General features: G+C 46.1%; 1 protein-coding gene across 1 annotated transcript; it reads right to left on the reverse strand.

The window, feature by feature from the left end:
- Window positions 1-6,874: 6,874 nt before the first annotated feature.
- LOC131955655 (thioredoxin domain-containing protein 2-like) lies at window positions 6,875-8,511 on the reverse strand. The gene is made up of 2 exons (XM_059319847.1): window positions 8,058-8,511; window positions 6,875-7,968 (listed from the first exon to the last, which is right to left on the reverse strand). The coding sequence occupies exons 1-2, from the start codon at window positions 8,509-8,511 to the stop codon at window positions 6,875-6,877; spliced, it is 1,548 nt and encodes a 515-aa protein (XP_059175830.1).
- Window positions 8,512-9,968: the final 1,457 nt, after the last annotated feature.

The raw sequence follows: 9,968 nt of genomic DNA on the forward strand, positions 1-9,968 counted from the left end.
ATGACTAAAAACCATTGCGCGCCTAGCTACCGAACGTGATGACGCAGCCATTGAACGTGATGGCGCAACTATTGAACGTGATGACGCGTGTGGTGTGGTTGGATAAAAATGCCTACTAATTTGGTCCAAATTTTAATTAATTCAAAAAATTTTTTGTGACCGAACGAAAGGATATTTTTGAAAACTTTCTTCGGCAATATTGTTCTAAATTATGGCAGGAATCGATTGGTACATGTTTCAAGTCGCTAAGTGGTCTGGTTGCGGAGATATGGGCCAAAAAACTGCATTTTTTCGAGGGTTTTTGGCTTTTCCGGGAAATCCATGAAAGAAACCCGGAATTTTTATGGCCTATGTTCATCCTCGTAACTTGCTTAACATAATTGCTTTTGGAACTAGTCCTCGATATTGCTTCGTTGAGGAGGAGATACGACTTAAAGATGCGGACACACATTCATACATTCATCCATCCATCCATCCATCCATCCATCCATCCATCCATCCATCCATCCATCCATCCATCCATCCATCCATCCATCCATCCATCCATCCATCCATCCATCCAGAAAGGACGGGTTAATAAACGCAATTCTCCAGAATGGAAATTGCGCTAAAAACCCTCCGCCTAGCTGTAAGACTAATCGCAAATCAGTTAGACCAAACTGTTTCAAATTCAAATTGTCTGTAATATGCGGGGGTGGGTAAGGCAACCAGTTTAAGTTAATGTTTAAGTTAAACAGGGTAGAGCTTAAGACCGAACAGCCCCCCCCCCCCCCCACCCCATCACCCTCCCTCCGCTTTTAAAATAATTTTTTCCCCGTTCGAGCCCAAGACACATGGGGTAGATGAAGTAGAGTTCATCTGTTTTAGGGACATCAGCTTATGAAGGGATAATGCTCACTCTCATCAGTCGTCTTTGATTTCCCTAATGTTAGTTCGGTACCCCCGCTTTCTCGTGAGCCGCATAATGTATTTTATGTAAACCGTGGTGGGCATTTCGTCGCCAAATTTATTTTGTAACATTTATTTCTAATTATTTTTTTTACACACTGGTGGAGGCTGTGCTCCCCTTCCCCACTTTTTTGTCATCAATCTTCCTTATAAAACAGCAATTCTTTAGCTTTTAAACAGACCCGTATATAAAATAGCCAGGAACCTCATCAAGTCGAAATCTGACCCTGATGGCAGCACAATGGTAGTGTCTGCTTTCTGTGACGTGATGTGACACTATCGTCACATGATTAAACACTGGCTTAGACAGGCAGTAACGTCACGTCACACTAAATGCTGGCAATCCACTGAGTAGTCAATATGGAAGTTTTTAGCGCCCCTTATACAGGGGAGATAACATATGTGCTGGTTTAAGTCGTCAGTTGCAACACTGTACAATAGGGGAGATAATAGGTATCTTCATCTTTTAGTTTTTAACCGTCTTTTTTTTTTAAATAAAATAATACTGATAAAAATAACTGTTAATAAATGCATGTATTTTAAACTTCATTTTTTTTATAGGGGGGGGGGGGGGGTAGGGAAAAGGCAGTGCATTGTACAACCTTTAGGTTTACCACAAAGGAATGACAATAACAACAGTCTATAGGTTTCCTCCCCTTACTTGGACACTCGTGTAAACACACAGCTGCCCACATACAAACATATGACGTTTACTCTAAATCCCGTTATAAAATATGCAGGTAACAAAACGCTGGGCCTTTTGTTCTTGAACCACACGTGTGTAGCCACACACACTGGTAGAGCATTGTACTCGCTGCTCTGTTCGACATTGTAATCAAATCTCTGGTGCGCAATCTACGGTGCGCAAGTTGTCCGCGAAAACCAACTGTTAGTAGACTGCCCTTGGGGACGCGGCTCAACGAAGGGCGAGTGTAAAAATAGAACTGACGTCATCGAACGCGCGTGTGTGCGACGACCTTGACCCAGCACTGCCAGAGGTAGGCAGTCACAATATCACTCACCTTTGATCATTTTAGAATATCCTAATTAAACCTATTTCAAAATAATTTACAATTATAATTTATTAATCCGAAATCTTAAATGGGAGGATATGGTCCCCCCCCCCCCCAATCATTTGCTCTCCGACCCCCACCATTTTGCCACGCCCTAAACCGTATTTAAAACTTGATGTTAGACACTAAAATCACGTGACCGTGTTGCGTGACAAATACCCACAAACGCTCCACGCAACGTTTCTTTCAGGCATCTCTTCGGTAGGGCAATGGCCCTTCCCCCCCCCCCCCCCCCCCCAAATCCCTTGAACGAAATTAAGTGTATATAGAAAATAAATACTTTTACTAGTGCCCCCCGCCCCCCCCCCCCCCCCGGATAATTTAGTCCGTCCGTGCCCTCCCCCAAAAGTTTCATTCACCCCCCCCCCCACCTACGCACCCAGAGAAAAAGTCTGAAAGAAACAGTGACTCCAAGTACATTACTGCTGATTTAGCTGCTGTTACTTATTGTTGTCAGCAGTTTTTCTATTACAGTCATGTCACCTAAAAGCCCACCCCACACTTGTTACAGTGACATTATCGCCTGCCCCCCCCCCCTCCCCTCCCTTCAACCTGACATTTGTTACTCCCACTGACAACACGATAACATCTCGCCATAGCGACATTCCTTATCTGTAAACATAATCAATAACAGATCAATAACCAATCGGGCGAGTCAAAGGCTAATCGTTCTCATCTTTAAATAATAAATAGCTTCATCCTGGGTATCAGTACTTGGTCTCTTCACTTCAGCAATTCACTTCACTTCATTACTTCAATGCTCTACGCTACATTACACTACACTTCACTTCAGCAATTCACTTCACTTCATCCCTTCACTGCACTACTTCACTGCTCTACGCTACATTGCACTACACTACATTTCAACAATTGTCTTTATCACCTCACTACTTCATTTCACCATACTATTTAATCACTTCAGCTACCTACTTCAGCAACCTACTCCAGCAACCTACTCCAGCAACCTGCTTCAGCAACCTGCTACAGCAACCTGCTTCACAACACTTTACTTCACGCCTTCGCATCATCACTTTACTTCATTTCATAACTTTTTTTACCTTTTCATTTGACCACTTCACTTCATAACTTCACGTCACTGCTAACATCATTAAGGTAAAAAAAAACAAATTTGACCGTGACGAACATAACCACTGAGCATGTAAAACTCTGTAAGCATGATAAAATAAACTTTCAATATAAAACAAACACACACAAAATGGATTTACATCAAAGGTCAAAAGTCACATAACTAGAATATCAACAATTTCCTGATGTTTATTTCATGGCACTGCAGAAAGAAAAATCAATAGAAAATGTTAAATTATTAAAAATGTATTTATCGAAGCTGAACTTTTATACAACTGTAATATATGTGTAGAAAATCAGCTATAGGAAACTCAATAGTTGTTTGTCGTTTTCTGATGAAAAATTTAGAGGAGAATTCGTATCAACAGGAGTTGTGAATGTTGTCGCATCATGGGTGGTCTGTGTGAAGTAGCCATAAACTACACCATTAGCTTACATGTTCGTTAGCAACAGTTTTTGTTGTTGAGCAAGGAATACGTAGATGACATGCCTTGACCAGCGGTGTGCATGAGTACACCAGCGGTGTGTATCTGTGGCTCGTGGGGATACTCACGTGCCTAATGCGACTCTTTTAAGTTATGATAATTGGAGATTTGTAGATGCATAAGGTGGTTGCTTTAAAACTGGCATATTCACATATATTTCTCTGCCTGTCTCAGTGCTCTGCCTGTCTTAGTGCCCTGTATGTCTCAGTGTCCTATCCCAGTGCCCTGCCTGTCTCAGTGCCCTATCTGTCTCAGTGCCCTGTCTAAGTGTCCTGCTCATTCCTCCCACTAAACGATCATCGACCTTCGTGTCATTACCCCCACCCCACTCCCTCCCCCACATCCCCACCCCCACAAACCTCTTCCTAAATCAACGTTCGTCTCCCCCAACACAGAGCTATCGACCGTCAATTAATCAGACTTAATAAGAATCCCCTCCATCCCCTGTCCCATGTAACAGGATTGTCCTTAGCCCGGTGACGTTTTCTTTCCCGCCCCCAACGCATCGTCCATTTTTGCTGGCCAGTTGACAGGGTCTTGGACAGTCCAAGAGGAGCAAACAATTCTAACTTGAGCCCCAGAGGAGCGGCACCATGATCCCTACGTACTCAGTTACCTCAGTTAACATCCAGCACACCATTTTGACCAGTGGTTGCTGTAGCATTGTTTACTTCCGGCTGATACCAAATGTATACAGTTTCCCTCACATTTCACCTTCCTTATTCTTCTTGGAGCTTAACTGTAATGTTTGAAAAGATTTCCTCCAACACAGTTAAGTAGAACGTGTCAACTTGTAATGCACCATATAGGCCGTTGACACCTGATTTTCTTTTTGGATTTGTTTCCATAGCCTTTGTCCAAACAAGAACAAACTACAGGGCAGCAGTTGTTAGATTTTGTAATTGTCGTGCCTAAATGGGTTGCTGTCCCCAGCTATCGAGCCTCACTTGCCGGGGATTCGAACTCTTGATTTTTCGCTTTGGCAACCATAAGCTTTACCAACACGACCAGATCAACCTACCTTCCAATCTCACCTCTTATCTCATCTTCCGACCATCTCCATCTCACTATATATCTCACCATCTTCCTTACTTCCAATCTAAACTCATCTTATAGTTCACATCCCATCTCAACATCTCCCTCCCCCTCCCCTTTCTCCTCCGCTCCCAAATCTCCAACCCCCCCTCCCCCCCACAATCTCCTAACCCCCCCCCCCTCCCAAATCTCCACCCCCCCCCCCCCTCCCAAATCTCACCTTCCAACTTATCATCCTCCCTCCGACAATTGAACTCCATTTCCAATTCCCTTCATTATTTACTCGCCAAGCCGCTGCCTGCTTGACGCGCATGCGTAAAAACCCGCCATCTTCCCCCCTCAGCTAGACAGCCGTGTCCTGCGCTAGACGGCGCGACGATGCGACAAATCTCGTTTGGCTGTGCCGTGTTCATCATCGCGACAGCCCGTGAAATCTTCGAGAGTTCCTTCCCCTGTTCTGTTCGCGCCTCTACCGATGACACATTTTTTTCTCATCCTTTCTTGCTCTGATTTTCAAAACGCTTTCATCTCTTCAAACCACCTTCCAACAAAATGTTGTCTGCAAATTATTTATTTTCAATCTTTTGGTGTTACATAATCAACCTTCCTACCTCGGTCTGCAAAGTCTATTACCTAACGTGTGCAATTTTCATTTCCATTTTGTGCTAACACATACATGGATTATTTATTACGCTGTGTATTCTAATGCAATACACATAATATGTACCAGCATATTGCTACTCTATAGTCTATACCACTCTATACTGTAACATTATTCCACACGTTTAGCGACAGTTTGATGTTCAGCTTACAACGTAGATTTATTTTAAGACTGTGTAACTTTATCTGTGCCCGATTCCCAGTAAGGTTAGAGTTTCTTTCGGCCCTTCTATGAAAAATATATTTAATATTTAATTAACCCGTGTCGTAGTCGCCCCCTTCCCAATGTTTGTTTCCCAATTTTCTCCGGGGGGGGGGGGGGGGGGGCGTTTGAAACTTTGGAGAGGGTGTGGCGGACTAAATTTTCCAGGGGATGGAGGGGAGGGACGGACACTTAGGATTTATATAGAATGTATGTATACTTTTACTAGTTTTACATTTCGTTTTTGGGAAGTAACACTGAATGAGGCAGGTGTAGTAGAGTTCTGCTCCACTTCTCAGATATTTTAATTATGTAATTAGCTTCAAGAGTAACCCGCCCAACCCCTACCCCCCCCCCCCCCCTTACAGCCGTCTGATGTTCGAAGGATTCCTGTAAAAGATTTTTTTTTCTTACAGCTAAGCAGGGGACGTAACTGTCGCAGCCTTTAACAACTCGGCAAATGTCACGTGAGCCGAACGGATTTTTCGCTGACCGGAAGTTGTTCGTGTCGAGTTGTCTACCCTTTCCCCTGAGATTGTGTCCCCTTGTCTCCTCCAGATGTTCTGTCCCTTGCTTGGTCACTGGTTGGTCAGTTGTCTGCTTTTCTCTTTGGATGGTCCTCTTGTAATGGTGGGATGTCCTCTTGTGTTGGTGGGATGTCCTCTCGTCTTGGTGGGATGTGGATGTCCTCCTGTCTTGTTGTTCGTGTCGAGTTGTCTACCCTTTCCCCTGAGATTGTGTCCCCTTGTTCTGTCCCTTGCTGGGTCACTGGTTGGTCAGTTGTCTGCTTTTCTGTTTGGATGGTCCTCTTGTCTTGTTGGGATGTCCTCCTGTCTTGGTGGGATGTGGATGTCCTCCTGTCTTGGTGGGATGTGGATGTCCTCCTGTCTTGGTGGGATGTCCTCCTGTCTTGGTGGGATGTGGATGTCCTCCTGTCTTGGTGGGTTGTGGATGTCCTCCTGTCTTGGTGGGATGTCCTCTCGTCTTGGTGGGATGTCCTCCTGTCTTGGTGGGATGTCCTCTCGTCTTGGTGGGATGTGGATGTCCTCCTGTCTTGGTGGGATGTGGATGTCCTCCTGTCTTGGTGGGATGTGGATGTCCTCCTGTCTTGGTGGGATGTGGATGTCCTCCTGTCTTGGTGGGATGTAGATGTCCTCCTGTCTTGGTGGGATGTCCTCTCGTCTTGGTGGGATGTGGATGTCCTCCTGTCTTGGTGGGATGTCCTCCTGTCTTGGTGGGATGTCCTCTCGTCTTGGTGGGATGTGGATGTCCTCCTGTCTTGGTGGGATGTCCTCCTGTCTTGGTGGGATGTCCTCCTGTCTTGGTGGGATGTCCTCCTGTCTTGGTGGGATGTCCTCTCGTCTTGGTGGGATGTGGATGTCCTCCTATCTTGGTGGGATGTCCTCTCGTCTTGGTGGGATGTGGATGTCCTCCTGTCTTGGTGGGATGTCCTCCTGTCTTGGTGGGATGTCCTCTCGTCTTGGTGGGATGTCCTCTCGTCTTGGTGGGATGTGGATGTCCTCTCGTCTTGGTGGGATGTGGATGTCCTCCTGTCTTGGTGGGATGTCCTCTCGTCTTGGTGGGATGTCCTCTCGTCTTGGTGGGATGTGGATGTCCTCCTGTCTTGGTGGGATGTCCTCCTGTCTTGGTGGGATGTCCTCCTGTCTTGGTGGGATGTGGATGTCCTCCTGTCTTGGTGGGATGTGGATGTCCTCCTGTCTTGGTGGGATGTCCTCCTGTCTTGGTGGGATGTCCTCTTGTGTTGGTGGGATGTCCTCTTGTGTTTGTGGGATGTCCTCTTGGTGGGATGTCCTCCTGTCTTGGTGGGATGTCCTCTTGTGTTGGTGGGATGTCCTCTTGTCTTGGTGGGATGTCATCTTGTCTTGGTGGGATGTCCTCTTGTCTTGTTGAAATGTCCTCTTGTCTTGGTGGATGTCATCTTGTCTTGGTGGGATGTCCTCTTGTCTTGGTGGGATGTCCTCTTGTCTTGGTGGGATGTCCTCTTGTGTTGGTGGGATGTCCTCTTGGTGGGATGTCCTCCTGTCTTGGTGGGATGTCCTCTTGTGTTGGTGGGATGTGGATGTCCTCCTGTCTTGGTAGATGTCCTCTTGTCTTGGTGGGATGTCCTCTTGTCTTGGTGGGATGTCCTCTTGTCTTGGTGGGATGTCCTCTTGTCTTGGTGGGATGTCCTCTTGTGTTGGTGGGATGTCCTCTTGGTGGGATGTCCTCCTGTCTTGGTGGGATGTCCTCCTGTCTTGGTGGGATGTGGATGTCCTCCTGTCTTGGTGGGATGTCCTCCTGTCTTGGTGGGATGTGGATGTCCTCCTGTCTTGGTGGGATGTGGATGTCCTCCTGTCTTGGTGGGATGTGGATGTCCTCCTGTCTTGGTGGGATGTCCTCCTGTCTTGGTGGGATGTCCTCTTGTGTTGGTGGAATGTCCTCTTGTGTTGGTGGGATGTCCTCTTGGTGGGATGTTCTCCTGTCTTGGTGGGATGTCCTCTTGTGTTGGTGGGATGTCCTCTTGTCTTGGTGGGATGTCCTCCTGTCTTGGTGGGATGTCCTCTTGACTTGGTGGGATGTCCTCTTTGTAGGATGTCCTCTCGTGTTGGTTATATGTCTCTTGTGTTGGTGGGATGTCCTCCTGTCTTGGTGGGATGTCCTCCTGTCTTGGTGGGATGTCCTCTTGACTTGGTGGGATGTCCTCTTTGTAGGATGTCCTCTCGTGTTGGTTATATGTCTCTTGTGTTGGTGGGATTTCCTCCTGTCTTGGTGGGATGTCCTCATGTCTTGGTGGGATGTCCTCTTGACTTGGTGGGATGTCCTCTTGTCTTGGTGGGATGTCCTCTTGTATTGGTGGGATGGCCTCTTGTAATGGTGGGATGTCCTCTTGTCTTGGAGGGATGTCCTCTTGTGTTGGTGGGATGTCCTCTTGTAATGGTGGGATGTCCTCTTGTCTTGGTGGGATGTCCTCTTGTCTCGTTGTGATGTCCTCTGTTCTGCCATTTAAAAAATGTATTTTCATGAATCGACAAGTTGTAAAGTTGAAGCCTTTTTCTCTAAGCGTACTTCTACAAAAACTTCTTATTTCATGACATCTGATTTTGTCAATCTTCACAATTATATAGTACAGTTCCTCTCTAGACCTAGCAATGCATTGGACAGATGAAGTAGAGTTCATTTGCTTCTTGACCTCACCATATAAAGGGATGGTTTGGTCTGCTATACGCCCAGCCACCTTTACTTTCTCCAATCTAAGTCAGGCACCCATCAGAGCTGGGTGGACTCAGGCACGTCCTACAGTCACTATTCCGAGCCGGGACCTGAACTCGAGACACTCGGGCTAGCAGCCAAACGCTCTACCATTCGACCACACCGTCCCATTTCCCCACGATACCGGGGTCCTATAGTTTCCACAGATCCCTGTCCTTAAGTCCAACTAATTTGTTACCACTCTAAGCTCTACATTTAGAACAGTCGTGTGTCCTTTGCCTTTCCTAAACCCGTGTAATACATGCCCTATCATTGTCCTATATGTCCTCTAAATCCGTGTCCTTCTTGTCCTCTAAACCCGTGTCCTATATGTCCTCTAAACCGTGTCCTATATGTCCTCTAAATCACAGTCCTATATTTCCTCTAAACCCGTGTCCTACTTGTCCTCTAAACCCTTATCCTTTACGTCCTCTAAAAACTTGTCTATCTTCCTCCCCCCCTCCCCAAATGCCTGTAGCCAATGTGATTAGTATCAGCGGCATCAGGCCCCACCCCCCCTCCCCCATCCCCCATCAGATCCATTTGTCTCTCACTGAAACCTGACAAATTTCATTGTGTTACTGGTACCCGCCCCCAGGGGGTTCTATCGATACCCCGACGGTTCCCCATCTGTGGTACGGCTACCCGCATTGTTCGCCGGCTGTCCCAGGGGTTAAGCAATATCGCAACAAAATGACACCACACTAACAGATGCACCTCTTTGATCAGCCGGTGCTACAGCTTCTAGCCTGACGCTGTAGTTTACAGCCGGGAAACGCCCACTTCCGGTACCTAAATGCTGTGTTATTTAGAGTGCTCTCCCATCCCCGTTGTTTTTTTTTTATTCTAGATCCGGATGTGCCAGGAAATTTCAATCATGTTCTAAATCATGCGTTGATAGAGGCGTTATTTTTTTTTCAAGTTATGTTTAGGTGATCTGTTTTGAAGCTGATCCCCTTTTTTAAACTTCCTCTGTACAAAAGGATGTTATTACACTCTGTTCCAACACTGTTGACAAAAAATAAACAAATCAGTTGAAGAAAGGTTCTCATGGTTTTTAGCAGCCCCCTTCCTCGTCCCGCATTAGGCCATTTTAAATATTTTTTAAAAAATACATACATAAAAAATGGTCAGAAAACTGCAGATGGTGTAGTCGGGAGGAAGAGCGTAAGATTGTTAACTCCAAGTACCGGGTTTGGGACCCCCGGGCTAGACTAGATAAAACCACGT

This window comes from Physella acuta, unplaced genomic scaffold, assembly GCF_028476545.2.
Source record: "Physella acuta isolate Inbredline_101_S28 unplaced genomic scaffold, ASM2847654v3 ptg001091l, whole genome shotgun sequence".
Classification (NCBI taxonomy): domain Eukaryota; kingdom Metazoa; phylum Mollusca; class Gastropoda; family Physidae; genus Physella; species Physella acuta.

Coding starts and splice junctions, on each gene's coding strand:
- LOC131955655 (XM_059319847.1), bottom strand. CDS start 8,511: ATGAAAATACATTTTTTAAATGGCAGAACAGAGGACATCACAACGAGA. Junction 7,969..8,057: donor CAAAGAGGACATCCCACCAA/GTCAAGAGGACA, acceptor CCACCAAGACAG/GAGAACATCCCACCAAGAGG.